This window comes from Platalea leucorodia, assembly GCF_965183815.1.
Source record: "Platalea leucorodia genome assembly, chromosome: 5".
In the NCBI taxonomy this organism is placed as follows: domain Eukaryota; kingdom Metazoa; phylum Chordata; class Aves; order Pelecaniformes; family Threskiornithidae; genus Platalea; species Platalea leucorodia.
This window is the reverse complement of record NC_138827.1, coordinates 1,526,848-1,543,213: the sequence shown is the minus strand read 5'-3', so window position 1 is coordinate 1,543,213 and position 16,366 is coordinate 1,526,848. Positions and strand designations below refer to the sequence as shown.

The following is a 16,366-nucleotide window of genomic DNA, read 5'->3' as shown; positions in this document are numbered from 1 at the left end:
TAGGTGGTGATTGCTTCGAAATGCCTTCAGTGCCTCCAGGCCGGCCACTTCCCTCCCGTAGTCTGAAAGAGGGAGAGATTTGCAGATGTGCGGTAGCCACATGAGCACACGTTAAAGGTGAGTTCTCTGCCTGCTGTTAACATGGAGTTCCCATTCTGATGGAAGTGTGGGAAAAGAGAACGGTTTTTCCAGTCCCTTTGCCACCATCAGGTATGGCCGTCTGATTGCTAGGCTCTGTGCTTTCTGTAGGACTGCGTCTTCAAGCTGGAAGTCAGAGGGCTGCTTTTAATGGAGCCAAGAGAAACGCATCATTTGTCGTTGCGCTTCGAACCGCTGTAGAGAGTCTGTGCTTCCTGTTGAAAACGCGTAAGGGTTCACAGATCAAGAAGGGTTGAAGGCTCCGTTTCTAGGAAATGGGTGCTCGGCCAACAGAGCTGAACAGCAAACAGCATGGGCTTTTCTCCCGCGTGGACTTGGTTTCCTTGTTTTGTTTCTTTTCAGCTGGTGTGAAGTTCAGAGTCCTTGAGCAGCAGGATGGAAAACCTCTTCGACTCCTTATGCAGGTGAGTCACTTGTGCCCACTGTGACACTTTCTGCCGCAGGCTTCGCCTCAGACCGACCCCCAGGTCCTTCTCTCTTCTGTAGCAGTGCGGAGACTGCTCCTGCTGAAAGGCCCCACTTAAAAAATTTCAGCTGTGAAATGCTGAAACAAGGGAAGTACGTTTCATGTTGCAATGACTGGCCGCTGCTTTCTCTTCTTTCTAATACCCTGCTTGAGTCCTCCGTTTAGAGAAAATGCAGTGTCTGGTAGGGTGTGAAATGAAATGTGAAAGGTGGGAGACACACGGAGCTCTGTGACTTCTGGAATTAAGACTTGGTGTCATTATCACCTCGCCTCCCGGCTCTGTGCAGCTTCACCTTAGTACTCGCTGAACACTGAGAGAAGCAAAAGGTGGCAGCTAAACCATCCAGACTGAGAGACAGCTGAGGGCTTGTATAAGGTCTCCCCCTCCAGATGTGCTGAAAAGCCTCCGCTGCTCCATGGTGCTGGCAGGATGAGCGCCCGGGCGAGACAAGAGAGGCAAGGGCCTCCTGTTATTCCCCCGAGTTGCTCTGGCAAGGTGCATAGAAAAAGGTTAGCTGTGCTTTTGTAACCTCGCCTTTCTGTGCTCTGCCATCAGAGATACTAAAGGAAATCTTTTTCTGAAAAGAAATGATATGATGGGAGCAGTGGAGTTCTCATTACGCTTTCAGGAGTGATGGTGAAATTTCCATTTCCTGACTTGCGGGAGTGCTGCCGTCTCGCAGCGGCGCCTTGCTTGCTCTTGGCGTCCTAGGAGGAGAGTCTGCAAGTAGCGTATAGAATTTATAACACACACTGGGATGCTGGGGGAGTGTGTGGGAAGGAATTAACTGCAGCTTCCCAGTTCTTTTGCTTTTTCCATCACCAGTCCAGCCCCAGCCCTGTTTCAGCAGTGATCGGATTAGCACGGAACCAGCACACCAGCGAGCAGCGGTTCAGAAGGGAATCCCTTCAACAGATGTCTTCCAGGGCAAAACATCTTCCCAGTTCCTCCGTTTCGGTAGGGTAGGGTGTAAGAACCAAAATCTGTCATTCTCCAAGGCCAAAAGACTCCATAAAAAGGAAACCAAACACCAAAGACGAGGCCCAGGCGCTGCTGAGCAGAGAATTTGGCATGAGCGTGTTTGTGAGATGAGGTGGATAGCTTCTCCGGAGGAAAAAGATCCTGACGTAGAGAGCAGAGGCTGTGAGTCATATGAATATGATGACTTTTCCTTGGACCACTGCAGAAAGATCCTTCTGCTGTCTAGAATATAGCACAAGTCATCAGATCAAGAGGTAGAAGTGCTTTAGTGGATGTCTCTCTTGGCCTTCTGTTCAAATAATAATGAGCAGGGAGTCAGTAAAGGCACTTTTTTGCTCTCTTTGTGCTGGTGGAAATGAAAAATGGGCTTATGTCAGAAATCCTGCTGAATGTACCACTTTCTGATAGGTCTTTTGAGAGGACAATCTAAAAAGCCTTTTTTTAAGCGACGTGCTAAAATTCTTATTTATGGTACGTGATGATGTTCCTTTCTAGAAATTTCACCGTGGCTTTGCCCCCTCCCCGTACGGTAACGGCCCTCGGGAGCCGCGCGTGGTGGAAGTCGGGCTGTATCCATGTAACCGGGCCCAAACCACTTTAAGCTATAGGTGACCGATAACGTTCTCAGCTGTCCTTTGGGGCGCTGGTAATGGATTAGAAATCAATAATGCTGGTTTTGAGCATTCCCATTCGGCTTGTGGTTCAGCCGAGTGATTACTTTTTGTTTGGAAGATAGTGTCACTGGAATGCAAAGTCCAGGCACAGGCAGGCGGAGGGCGGGGGATGATACTTCCATCCCAAATGCTACTTCATTTTCTCCAGGAAGTCTTACGTAGTTCGGTATTTTCATTAGTGCTTAAAATCACTTATTTTGGTGTACAAGAAGAAATATTTCTGGCAGCGTGGCTGAGCTGAACTGATAGCCCGGTGAGAAGACACGATGGGTTTGGCTCCTCTGCGTACCTTCTGCTAGCAGTGCCATCTTTGGCGGCAATCGCTTTGAAAAGGGTTAAGCCAAAGAGGAAGGGAGAAGGGAACAGCTCCATTATGCCACAAAGGATGTATGTTATATCAGGATATATTATAGCTTTGGACTACAGAAATGGCATAAAAGGAACTCCTTTTGCCGCTTCCCCAATAACCGGTTGCTTTTGTTTTGCTTGCTCGTTTCCATTTATAACAGGGGAGGCAGATGCCTGCATGGAGCTGGGCGTAAAACCGCCTCGTGTTATTTCGCAGTGGGCAAGTGTTACCGCTCGGTATCACCGCTCTGCCTAGGCGTGGTTTTCAGCGAGAAATGTTGTGTCCAAACCTGCCAGCCCACGTAGCTAATAGTCAAAGGCACAGACACTGTGTATCTCCCCTGTATAGCAGCAGTTCCTAGCCTCCCCCAGCATGTTTTCACTTAAAACATACTGGTTTGCCGACAGCTGAGGAAATAGGCAGAAATAGTTACTCAAGTTTTACTGTTGTTTGTTTTGGGGGCAGGTTTCTTTGGTCTTTTTTTTTTTCCCTATTTTTTCTTTTTTTTTAGCTGTCCGTGGCCGCAACGCGATGAGGTTGGTTATAGCCCTGCAGAACGTCCCGTAAACGCTGCCGTCGATCCTTGCCCTCTAGGCTGTAGAGTGTGTTTGCAACACGAGCTGCGTGAGTCTGGGTTAGACATGCCTCGGGTGGCATGGGCTCGCGTCCCTGGGACAGATGCTCATTTTGATCGCGTTCAGAACTAGCTTTCTGTGAATCTGGTTGGGACCCATTTAATATCTGCTGATGAGCCGGTGTCCCGCAGCCGGCCAGCGCTGGGTCCGGCTGTTCTTTGGCTTCCCTCCGCCTGTGCGAGCTGCCGCGCTGGCCTTTTTCCTAAACTTCATAGGGATGCTTCTGCCGGCAGGCATTTTCTCCTTCTGCTGCAGCAACGATGTGTTTTGAAACTAATTTGACAAAGGTCTCCAGGATTAATTCTAACGAACCCTTTGCTTGATCACCCTTTCCCAGAGCTCCATCTCTGTAGGCACTGGGTTCGTCCTCCCCCTCTCCATGAGCACCAGACAGCTGAAGCAAAGTGGTGGTACAGGCAAGCTCCCAGAAAACTGGTTGCCCGTCAGTGGACAAAAGAAATATTCAGCTGTTGACAAAGTAGTGACTGTCTGCATGGTTTTTGCTGTCTCTCTTTCCTTTTTGTGGCTGGATTTTCTGCTGTGAATTATAGCCTCCTTTCACGCAGCTGCTCGGTTGGTTCCAGCATAGCCGGACCCTTCCTCTCGAGGAGGACGTCCTTCCATTTTTCCCCAGTGTCCGAGCTTCCTCTAGCTCTGTAAGTCTTCTCACCTCGGCACCTCTCATGTTCGCTTTTCCATGAGATCCACCATTTCTGTGTAATCTGTTTACTCTTTTAGAGACAATCTGTTGCTGTGCATCTTATTCATGCATCAGACCTTGGCCAGACTGAATCAATCCTCTGGACTTCACCTGTCTCTCTACCCTGAAATGCTTCACTGGACTGAGATTTTCACAGAACCACAGAGCGCTCTGGGCTGGCAGGGCCCTTCCCAGCCCATCCCGTCCATCCCCCTGCCAGGGGCAGGGACAGCTTCACCCAGATCAGGGGGCTCAGAGCCCCGGCCAGCCTGGCCTTGAAGGTTGCCAGGGATGGGGCATCTCCCACCGCTCTGGGCAACCCCTGCCAGTGCCTCACCACCCTCAGCGTAAACAATTTCTTCCTTCTATCCAGTCTGCATCTCCCCTCCTTCACTTTCAAACCCTCCCCCCGTGTCCTGTCGCTACAGGCCCTGCTAAAAAGCCTGTCCCCCCCTTTCTTGTCGGCCCCCTTTAAGCACGGCAAGGCCGCAGTGAGGTCTCCCCGCAGCCCCCTCCTCCCCAGGCTGAACCCCCCCAGCTCTCAGCCTGCCCTCACAGCAGAGCTGGGCCACCCTCGGAGCATTTCGGTGGCCTCCCCTGGCCCCGCTCCCACAGCTCCATGATTTTCCAAGGTCTAACATGCTTCTGCCGCCCCTTGTCCATGTAACATGTCTGTCTGCCTCCCCCATCTTCCAAAAGATACCATCTTCCAATACAGCAACTTTGTGACCATAATCAGAGGCCACAAGCTTTCGTAGGCAGAGACTTCAGACGAGGTCATTCTTGGGGTGGTGATTGAAATCAAATAGAAAAAGATGAACTCGGCCAAGGAGACTTAATTTAAAAGGGTAACGAGCAGCCCTGCTGGCGTTGTGTGGTGTGCATCCTGTTCTGCTAGGACTCGGTTCCACCGCGTGGGTACCAGGTGATATCAGGTTTAGCTTAAAGCGTAGCTGTGGGCTGAGGGCTTAGCGCATTAAAGCAGCAGGCCGGTGAAAGAGAGGGCTTAACCGGCACATTACAGAGGAGTTCCTAAGGGCTGCAGTACACCCGCGACGGAGGATTGCTGGCTGCGGCGGGAGGCCCTCTCTCTCCAGCCTCTGCAACCCCCTGACGCAACAAGGCGACGGTCCGCACCCTCGGTAACGAGCATCACGCTCAAATCCTGCTGGTGTTTGCGTCTGCTTCTCTGCTTCAGAATGATTCTAATCATACTCCTTGCCCAGCTCGATTTGTCAATGTTTTGGGATGTTGTAGAAGGCTTAACAGCTTTAGCTAGCCAGAGAGGGGGTTTGACACTTTGTGAGTCGAGGTATTGATGTTTTAAGAGAGGCCAGTGCCATGCAGAAGTTGCCCTTGCCCTCCTCAGCTGCCTGCGTTTCTTACTACAACACATTTTCCTTGCTGCTGTCCCTCTTTCTTCTCGTAGATCAACCCTCTGTCATACGGCAGGGTGGTACAGACGTACAGGCTGCCAACCTACAGCTGCTACCCCAAGGATTCCTGGACATCGCTCTGCAAGAAGCTGTTCCTCGGAGAGCTCATCTACCCTTGGAAACACAAAGGAGAGAAGCAGGACTAAAGACAGCAAAAGAGCTTGAAAGACTTGGTCAGAAAAACAGATTGAATCCTAATGCTTTTGGACCAAAGGCATCTCAGAGCCGGCAACTGCTGGATCCCTTTAATTAGATTTTGGTAATGGGAGGGGCTGAATTTTTAAAGGCAAGTATTTTTAAACATTATTTTTCCACTTTCCTCTTCCCCTACACTGTGAGTGTGTAACGTGCTAATGATTATTTTTGAAGCAAAAGGTTAAACCCATCAGTGCCTCATGGACGCAGCATTCAGTGTCATCGAGGGGGTACCTCCCGACCGGTTTGATGATCCATGTATCCCGCCGTATTAGAAGAGCCCTTCGGGTGGTTGGGAGCCACAATGCTGAGGTGCATTCTGCCAAAGGGTATTTTGGACCTTTTATGCTTCAGCCTCCAAACCAGCTGATCAAAACCAAGGTGAAGGATCAGCTTGTAGAGTCATACGCTGAAAACTGTCCAGTGAGGTCATGCGGGTCCGCAGGATATTTATTCTTTTCCTTTTGGGTGGGCTTGGATTCGCGCCTGCTGCAGCACCAGAGGAGGTGTTAAGCATAGAAGCAGCGGGGCTGGCGGCCCGGAAACACGGACTGCTGTACCTTTGTGCCTGTGTGGTCTCATCTACGTTTGTTCAAAAGCGAATGGTGTTTTGGGGAGAGCTGTGTTTTGCCGACAGCAGCACTGAAGCACAGAGCGCACAGCCTCCGACCCCAGCCTGCTCAGGTTTACGTGGCAGCGAGCCATGGTAGCTGAGAGCTCTGAGCTCTGCCAAGGCTCGGGGCTTCTTCGCGTAGCCGCAGTGTAGGCAAAGGCAGCTTTGCTGAGTCCGGCTCCGGCCGGTGTGTCTGCCGGAGGACTGCAGTGGCCCGGCTTGTTACGCAGCTCGACCAGCTCAGGGCAGCGTGTCCAGCGCGCCTGTACAGGGTCAGTGCGTCCCCCTGTTTCTCAGGGCCCAGGCGAGAGCCTCGTCATGTGGTGCCTCGGCTTTTGCACTTTCTGGTAATCAAGGAGCTTTTAAAGTTCTCTCAGATACGAGGCATTTAAAGCCACTTCTTTCCCTGAAACTGTAGACACGTTTCTCTTAGGAGAGTTTTCCTGTTTTGGATACTACCTCCAGCGTGCCGCAGTGCTCGGCTTCTCAGTGTCCCGGTCTGCCCGTGTGCGCAGTGCGATGTGAGTCTTCTATTCCCCGTCCTGGGGAGAGTGCCTCCCTGCACGAGTGCCATCTCCCACCGGGTACTTTGGTGTTGTGTAGACATTTACATACAATCGTTACCCAAAAGTACGCTTTCTCCAGGTCTGCTGGCTCCTCTTACCCCGCCTGAAACAGCGATGCAGTGTCACTGTCCCCTGCTGCCGCTTTGCACGCCCAAAGGGACTGCGTGAACTGGCAGGTGGGAGGTGTGCTCGGTCCTGCCCCCTCGTCCTCTCTCCGTTCAAGGAACCAAGGACGGAGGAGGAAGAGGAGGATGTGCTGTGGCTGCGCTGCTCAGCCCTTCTCTGGAGGGCTGCCTGCGTATTCCAGTGGGAGCAGGTGGAGGCAAGGAGCCACGGCACGGTGCCCTGGGCTTTAGTAGCCTTCAGCCAGCACCTCCGCTGGCAGGGTAAGAGTTTCCTACCCCAACCCGTGTCTCATCCATGTACTTGGAGCTGTCACAGAAGAGAAAGCGTTGTGGCCCCAGCCGTGTAGGCTGCTTTAGGACACCCCTGACCAAATATAGATCTATATTTGGGTTGTCTGTAGCTGCTAAAAGCCTCTTGTGGTGCAGCCGCTGCCTCTTCAGTCGTAGCTTAGTCAGGAGAAAACGAAGCTCTGTAGGGCCGGTGCTTGGTCCAGGCATTCCTTAGCTGGCAAACATCGGAGCTGCCGAGGTCTTACACTTCTCTTAAGGACATCATGAAGGGAGGCGGAATTACATGGGCCCTGCTGCCCAGAGAGGTTGTCCTGTTACCTTGGTCCGGGGAAGAAGGGCATGTCACTGAAGAAAGCCAGCGTGGCAAAAGCCCTCCACCCCCGTTTGCACCGCAGGCTCTGGGTGGGACAGCGCTGCCTGCAGAAACTGGAGAGATTCGTCGTCTTCTTTAATCATCAGTGCTTAAAACTCGCGTACTCATGTGCTTAAAACCCATGTATTCTCTTGGAATATGGATGCCCAAGTATTTCTCTCCACTCCAGGTGTGAATAACTCCAGGTTGTGATCCATTTAGTGGATGAAGGGTCTGAATAATGTTTCTCACTTAAGTCAGAGTCACGGGCACCCGTCCTTACCGGGCACTCAGCAGAGCAGATTTACACTTTACCTCCCTCCCATGTTTCCACTGGAGCTACTAAATGGTGCTCCCCCGCCTCCTCCCACGCCTGCACAGTTTGGTTTGCCAGCTGCTGTAAGAAACTTTATTATTTTTGGTCTTGTGAAAATAATGTTCCTAATATCCCGGCTTTTAAAATCTTCCTGTGAGGCCAAACAGCTCGCGATGGTCCTGATCGTGGCTGTCCTTTGGGATCAAGTGACCTGAAAGCCCCAGAGACAGCACAGAGCCATGAAAACCAGCAAGCGTGACCTTCCTATTGGGAACCTGCCAAACACATGAGACGGTCCAGTGTTGGGTCTGTTTGCTAAAGGCCAATACTGACTCCGGGGACGGTGAAATATCCAACTGAGAAAAAGCTCCTCCTCAAACCCTGCGTCTTCTGCGGCACGGAGGACCTTGAGCAGCCCGGCTGGGGAATGGCAGCCCCTTGTGGGTGCAGTTCTCCCGCGTCAGGCAGAACTGGTGCCTGAGCTCTTACTGTTTCTCACACTCGCTGTTCTCCTTGCCCGTGATGGTATCTGAGCCTCTGAGTTTCTTCTGCTGGATATTTGCCACGTCTCTCCTCTTCCTTTCCAGCCGCTGCTGTGAAATAGGCTTCCCCCACCCTTTTCCGATTCTGCGCAGAGACAGTACATCAACTTCGCAGACATCCTGCTCAGGAACATCTGACCTTATGTCATCTCTCTAATTAGAAGCTGGGATCAGCATCATCTTCCCCAGCAGCACAGACTGGCCTAGCGCTGACATTTCCTCAGGGAAGAGGCTGCTGCTAAGGTTGTGGCTCTGACTTATCCTCCGATCCATATTATCCCTGTCAGTCCTTGGATCAGAAGTAGTTAAAGATTTCAGATCTTCTCTGATTCCTACCACGCACCCCTTACAGCAGGCAGCAAGCAGTCTTTGCCAACCATCATTCAAAGACTCTAATCTTGCAGACTTTTTTTAATGCTGCATTTCCTTATTGTTATTTCTTCCGCTTCATGGTTCCCAGCGCTGGCACGACACTCGATACGCCTCTTTACACAGGCCTGGGGTTTGTGAAGGAAAACACGCTGCATGCAAAACTCCATCCTGGACAGCAATTCTGCCTTTGAGAAATGCTTTCCTTTCCTAACCAGAATAGCGCGTGACGATGCTGGAAGGAGATCTCAGTAATTACGCTGCACTGAAGGCTCTGGTTGTGGTTTTGGGAGCTTTCCCTGATCCTGCAGCCGGACTGTGCCTTGTTCTGCTGGCACGTGCGAATATACCGTCAGGCCCGCAGAAAGAGCATTGCACGTTTGTATAACCCGTATGTTGACTTGCACTCTTGGGAGCGTAAGGCAGGAAAATCTCCCGCTTTGTCATCATGCAGATGATGAGTTGCTTTCCTTCTGCCCTGTGCTGCCTGATCCTGCTGCCACAACGCCATCTTGTTGCTTAACTCAAGCCCTTGGTGATTTGCTTTGTGCTTAGACCTGCTGACTGCTCCATCACAGAATCACAAAGGGGTGGAGGTTGGGAGGGGACTCTCAAGATCATCTGGTCCAACCCCCTGCTCAAGCAGGGCCACCCAAAGCCGGTTGCGCAGGACCATGGCCAGTTGGCTTTTGATTCTCTCCAAGGATGGAGACTCCACCACCTCCCTGGACAACCTGTGCCAGTGCTCGGTCACCCTCACAGTAGGAAAGTGTTTCCTGATCTTCAGACAGAATTTGATGTGTTTCAGTTCATGCCCATTGCCTCTTTTCCTCTCGTCATCACGTGCTGAGCTAGGAGACCCCATAACTCAAATCTCTTCAGCGAATTTCAAGATTTGCAGTCCCATGTTTCCTCTGTTCCTGAGCAGTCGTATTCAGGGACTGTTCAGCAGTCCCTTTGCTTTTGGGGGTATCTAAGCCCTCGGTGGCTGGAGAGGGTTGCCTGCTCGTGCAGTCAGTTGCCTGACCTGCTCTTTGCCAGCTTTTCTGGACCTGGTAGCAGAGCGAGTGCTTGCTCTCCAGCCAAACTCACCGCCTGCGTTAAGCGTAGAATGGAAAGGTGGAGCAGGAACCCCTAAGCTGGCAGCGGCGAGTCTGCTTGGATCGGGGAGCCGCCGTCGTGCGGTGCTCGGGGACTCCGCTGGGTGATGGGTGGCAGCGCGCTGTGGGTGCGGATGGGACGTGTCTGGATCTCGGCTGGTCCATCCGCATGACGTGAGCTACCAGCTAGTCCAGGAGCTTTCTGGTTGCATTCCACTGTGCGGGATAAACATGCTCAGAGCAACCCAAACCTTATGTGGGCAGCTGATCTGCCTTCCCGGATGGGAAGAGCGCGCCCATCACCTTTGCATCTGGCTCACCGTTTTGCATTGGGAAAGAATGGGCGAGAATGTTCTCTTGCAAGAACCTCTGCTTGCAAGAGTCCGTCCCCTTCGACCCTCGCCTGGCAGCCTCGCCTCCAGTTCTTATCCACGTCTGGGCCTGGACCTCAAACCCAGAATGCCCAAATTCCCCATTTATTGTCTGAACGTGAGGAGGGTGCGTGCGGTGACGAATGCTGCAGGCGCCGGCATGTCAGCCCTGCGGTTCCAGGCGGTGCCGAGCCGCCGGCGCAGGTGGAAGCGCCGGGTGGCTGCTTGCCCGGGAAGCCCCGGAGCCGGGCCCCGCTCTGCACGTGTGGCCCCCCCTCGTGCTGTTATTTAAGCATCTGGCGTTGGGGAAATTCATGAGAACTTTACCACTCTTGTAGTCAATCCTCCTACTGATAACGTTTTCAGTTTTTAAATAAAGTATTATAAAAGAGTGCTGAAACATTTGCAGTTTAATTAGCGGTGTGTGTGCATGAGTGTGTTTGCACACAGAAGAGATGATGAGGAAATTTGATGTGCTGATTAAAAAGCACCGGTACATTTTCTCTTTGCGTTCACATAAACTACCAAGCGTTACGCAGGAGCCAAGCACTTAGAATCACAGAATCATAGAATCGTTAAGGTTGGAAAAGACCCTTAAGATCACCGAGTCCAACCGTTAACCCAGCACTGACAAGTCCATCATTATACCATGTCCTCGAGCACCACATCTATCTGTTCTTTAAATCCCCCCAGGGATGGGGACTCAGCCCCTGCCCTGGGCAGCCTGGGCCAGGCCCTGACAGCCCTTTGGGGGAAGAAGTTTTTCCCAATACCCAACCCAACCCTGCCCTGGCGCAGCTTGAGGCCGTTCCCTCTCGTCCCATCGCTTGTTCCTGGGGAGCAGAGACCGACCCCCCCCGGCTCCAGCCTCCTTTCAGGCCGTTGCAGAGAGCGAGGAGAGCTCCCCTCAGCCTCCTCTTCTCTACTTGCGTAGTAGCAATGCGCTGTTTGTCCTAAAATGTCACCATTAACACCATTTGAAGGTGGCTTCCTTCCCAGCGCCACCCTGATTTAAAACGCAGCAGTCTGGCTTGCCAGGCTCAGCAAACGGCCTTGCTTCGTGCTCGTCGCCGCGCCGTTTCTGCAGAGGGAGGCGCCCGGCAGCGCGCCGGCGGTGCCGGCGGGGCTGGCGTCGGCAGGGCCGCGCACCGTTGGGGCCGCAGAGGCTCTGCGCGTGCCCGTTGCTTCTGGTTCAGAGTTAGGGATGGAGATCTTTGTTCTGCTGGCAGGTTTGGATTTTTTGGTTAATTAAACATTTTAATCAGAACTTAAGTGGATTTTGATTACAAATAAATGAAGATGTCGGGAGAAAAATTGAGCTCTTCCCTCTTGGTTAACCTGCCGCTGAGCGGCTGCGTGTGGCTGCCTGCAGCAGCGCCCGCCGCCGCCGCCGCGGGGCCTGGGCGGGGAGGCTGCTGGGGGCAGGCGGCTCGGCCCGGTCCTGAGGCCCGGCCGGGCGGGTGCTTGGTCTCCACTCTCCGCACACGGAAGGTATTTCGCCACTCGTCCGGCTGAGAGTCTTCCGCCAACGCCAAATCGCGAAGCCCTCGCGAGCAGGAGCGCTGGTCTGGCGGGTCCTGCCTCAGGCCTGGGAGACGCTCGAGGCGATGCCCCTCCAGCCCTGGTTTTCCCCGCGGGCTCCTTGGTTTCCCGCGAGCCTGCCCCTGCGATGCGTTGCTGCTGGCCTGAGGGGCAGGGCGGAGGGGACCAGCCTCTGCCGCACTTGCACAGCGCCGTCCGAGCAGGAGCACAAGCCCTGCCTGGGAATGATGGGTGCCTTGGGGCCACTCCTCACATCAGAGCAGTCACACCCTTGAATTCTTCTCCTTTTCCTTTTCCCTTTTCCCTTTTCTTCCTTTTCCTCCTTCTCCTTTTTCTTCCTCCTCTTCTTCCTCAGCAGTTTGCACCCGGCTGCCTCTTGCCCAGCACCCGGCCCGCCTGCCTTCCGCAGCGTGCCGTCATCCAAGCCGGCCCAGGGCACCACTGCTCGCGGGTGGTTGTCGGAGGCCGTGCAGAGCCGGTGTGCGACCGCGACCGGAGCGCTGTCACCGGCAGAGCCCCGGCGGGCTGTTCCGCGGCAGCCGGCGGATGGGGAAGGAGCGGCGTCCCCGGGCGCTCGGGCTGGCACCCGGGCTCCCTCGCGGCTGCCCCGTGCTGCGCTGCGGGAGCCCAGCGGTGAAGCAGCGTTGCTCCAGGCTGGCTGACGGTCAAGGGCAGCAGGCTGGATGCTCGTGAGCCACGACAGCATCCCCGCGCCGCAGCGAGCCTCTGCCGGGGTCGACGCTCTATGTCTGCCTCGTGCCGAGGCTGCTGCGTCCTGCAGCGTGCTGCCGGCAGCCCCTTAGCCAACCCCAGCGCCTCCTCCGCCTGCTCCTCTCTCCTGATGGTTCCCATCGGTCTGGGCTCGAGTTTGGTTTCCGCCATCCCACCAAGGAGGTGCGAAATCACTCGTATGAGCCACAAACCAGGGCTCTGGGGTTGGCCCTGGAGGAGCGGCAGGACTGAGAACCAGGGGCTAAGAAAAGAGAAACAAAATCGAGTAGATTCCTGCCCATGCTCCTCCTCCCGCCCGCTCCCTGCCGCTTTGGGTCCAATGGAGCGGTGGCCAGAAATGAGAGGAATGGCTTTTCTCTCCTCCCGGGGAATCCGGGCACACGCAGATCCCCCCTCTCCACTTCCCCTGCTCCGCCGCCCCGGGCCCTGTCCTGGGGCAGGCGTTTCTCCGCAGGCTTTACCCTCCGCTCCCCGGGGAATGCCGGCGGCAGCGGCTGGGGGTGGCAGCAGCGCCGGACACAGCCGGCGGGACATCTGCTGTTCCATTCTGCCTTCGCAGGGGCTGGGTGAGCGGGGCTGTTGGGGAGGCAGGGTGGGGGACGGAGGGGCTGCGTTTGGCCCCTGCCATGCAGACAAGCCAAACTGAGCAGCGCTGAGCGTACCCTCATCCCAGGGGGACACAGACCCCTCATCCAAAGCCCCCCCAAAGGAGTTTACGCCGCATGGCTCCAAGGCAGCAAACGAGCTCAAACCCTCGGGCCAAGGGAGAGGAGAGGGAGCCAGGCTGGGACCACCGACGCGGGGGCAGCCCCTCACCCCGCCGCTCTGCCATCTCCCCTCACCCTCTGAGCACGGAGGGAAGGGCTCATCCCTCCGCCTTCCCCCAGCTGGGCAGGGTCGGGGCATCGCCCGCACGCGGCACAGCACCCAAGGGGGAGAGACGCTGCACACAGCTCGCCGGAGCATGGGAGGGTCCCTCGTCCCCAGAGCCGCGGGGCGCTGGGGTCCCGCCGCCCGTGGGGTGCTCCGACAAGGCACCTTGGTGCCCAGAGCTTGTGTCTCAGCCGACCGAGGGCTGACGCGTGCGGCGCTGCCCGGTCCCCAGCACTGCGCCTTGCCAGCCCGTCACCTCCAAGGGTGGGCAGTCCCCTCGGCCGCCCGGCCAGCGTGCTGGAGCCGCTTCGGCTTTGCCAGCTGCCGTTTGCCTGGGCTCAGCGCACCCCACTTCAGCTCGTTTTACAGATTCCCCTTTGCCGGCCCCGCTTTTGGAGGATCTTTGGCAGAGGAGTTGGTGACGGGGGTTATCCGCACGCCCGTGGCCGCAGCAGTCCTGGCCTGTTGCTTGATGCAGGGCAATCCCCGAGAGAGGAAGGTGAATCAGCCATGCAGTAAGAGACAGATTTGGGCAGCAATTAATATTTTATAAAAGCAAGAAGGCTTGCTGCTGCTGCAACTTGAGGAGCGCGGGCCAGGGAGCAGAGCAGGAGGAGGAGGAGCGGAGGCTGGAGGAAAGCGGAGTGGGGGAGCTGGGAGCCCAGGGAGGGCTGCCGCTAGCCCTGCTGAGCCAAGCACCGCGGGCTTCCATGCCACCGGGCAAGGCAAGGGCCCCGATCCTGCGCTGAGAAGCCGCAGCACCGGTTGCACAAAGGCTGGGGGTCTCCTGGGGGATCAGGCTCCCGGGCTCATAGAAACGGGGGACACAAGGGCTGGGAAGAGGCAGGGGATCGAGGGGGCAAGGCAGGAGGAGCAGAGGGACCCTGGGCTACACGGGGGGCATCTTCGTAACAGGGAGCAGGGAAGGGTGCGATGGGTGCCAGTGTCCTCCCGGCACGAGGTGATGGGAAGGGATTCAAAACTGGGAGAGGAGCAGAGAAAAGGCGGGACAGAGGGCGGTGGGACCGCTGCGCCCGGGGCTGGGGGCTGCAGCCTGAAAGCGGAACAAAGCAACGGCTGGAGCGTGATGGGGCCGGGTGGTGGGTCCCATCCCGTCCCCCCGTCACTGCTTTCACCCTGCGCACCTCCAGGGCGGCTCGGCAGCGAGGTCCAGGGGAAAAGCTGAGGCTGGGGGGTCACTGCCTCCATCGTGTGCTGGGGAGGAGCCCGGCCCTGCCGCAGCGGGGTGCTGAGCTGCACAGCCCCTTGCAGTCCCTCCTGCTTTGGGCTGATGGGACACAGGGTTTCCCGTCTCCATCCCTCTTGGACAACGCCGGGTGCCTGCAGCCGTGCCGGTTCTCAGTGCCAGCGCTCCTGGTCCAGCCGGCTGCTGGGGCCCTCGCCCCGTGGCTGGGACAGCCTTCTGCCCCGTCCAGCTTCCTCTTCTTCACCTGATTGCCAAATCTGCGCCCAGAAGCTGTGGCCAAACCGCCCCCCACTTGCTGCCCCAGCCCTCCCACCCTCCATCCGCAGCCGTCCCCTCTCCTCCTCCATCCATCCCTTCTCCCTCCTTCCCCTCCATCCATCCCCTATCCCTCCTACCTCCATCCCCTCTCTCCCTCCCTCCATCCCCTCTCCCCTCATCCCCTCTCCATCCATCCCCTCTCCTTCCTCCCTCCATTCCCTCTCCCTCCTGCATCCATCCCTCCTCCCTCCATCCCCTCCCTCCCTCCCTTCATCCCCTCTCCTTCCTCCATTCCCTCCCCTCTCCTTCCTCCCTCCATTCCCTCTCCCTCCTGCATCCATCCCTCCTCCCTCCCTCCCTCCCTCCCTCCCCTCTCGCTCCTCCCTCCATTCCCTCTCCCCTCTCCATCCATCCTCTCTCCACCTCCATGCCCTCTCTCCTCTCCCTTCATCCCCTCTCCCCTCCCTCCATGGGTGCCAGCAGCCCGGGCGGCAGTGCCTGGGTCAGTTGGGGTCGGGGGGTTTTGCCCCGTCCCGTGGGCAGGGAGGAGGGAGCAGGGCACCCATGTGCAGGCGCGGGCGGGCGGGTGGGAAGGGGCCCCTGGCACCCCGTAACCTGCAGCGGAGCCGGGAACCCGCAGCCCGATGGTCCCGGCCGAACACCCCGACCCCAGTCCCGCTCCCGCTCCTCCAGCACATCCACAGGGCTGACCCTGAATCTTAATTTGGCTTAACGCAGAGGCTCTGCCACGCTCCTCACTCCTTTCCGGAGCGCTCCGGCACTCGCAGCCGCTGGAAGCTCCCAGAGGAGCCGGGGGAGCGGCAGCATCCCTGCGTGCTGGTGGCCATGCCCTGCGCTCGCTGGGCTGGGGGCCCTCGCTCCTGGGGCCGCGGGGGGACGTGTCCTTATAAACGGGACTGACTGGAGGCAGCCAGGCTGGGAACTTAGCGGGCTGCCCGGCTCTGCGAAGATCAGCCAGGATGCTTCGTTCGGCACAGGGGTTTGTCAGCGATGCCGGCGGCGAGGGCACCCGTGGGCTCCCATCCCAGAGGCCACCGCCAGGCCGATGCCGAGGGTCTCGGGGGAGGCTGCTGGGCCCCGGCGCGGTGCAGCTGGGGCAGCGGGGGCCGTTACCGGTGCCACGGCCCCCGGTGGGTAACGGCTCGGCCTGGCGCCCGCGGCCGTCACCGTCCCCTGGGGACACGCTGGGCGTCACCCACCCCTCCGGCCCCAGCCCCCGATGGGTGCTGGCTGCCCCGACGGCGCTCCCCAGGCCCACCCCATGGCCCCCGCCTCCCGCCCCGCACCCGGATGGCCCCTGGTTCTTGGGTGCCCCCCAGTCCTGGGTGCCCCCCACGCCTGGATGGCCACCTCACACCTAGGTGCCCCTCAATCCCAGGTGCCCCCCAGTCCTGGATGCCCACGCACCTGGATGCCCCCCAATCCTGGGTGCCCCCCACACCTGGATGCCCACCTCACACCTAGATGCTCCCCAATCCTGGATGCCCCCCAA

At 56.9% G+C, this 16,366-nt stretch overlaps 1 protein-coding gene across 8 annotated transcripts in view; it reads left to right on the top strand.

Moving 5' to 3' along the window:
- Positions 1-10,641, top strand: part of PIGQ (phosphatidylinositol glycan anchor biosynthesis class Q) — a 40,070-nt gene extending 29,429 nt beyond the window's left edge. For 2 of the 8 annotated variants that reach the window (XM_082313409.1, XM_082313415.1), the window contains exons 10-11: positions 502-563; positions 5,395-10,641. In XM_082313409.1, coding sequence (XP_082169535.1) covers positions 502-563; positions 5,395-5,547 — 215 coding nt within the window. In that variant the 3' untranslated portion in view covers positions 5,548-10,641. The other 6 variants (XR_014228321.1, XR_014228322.1, XM_082313413.1 and 3 more) reach the window with 6 other exon arrangements.
- Positions 10,642-16,366: the final 5,725 nt, after the last annotated feature.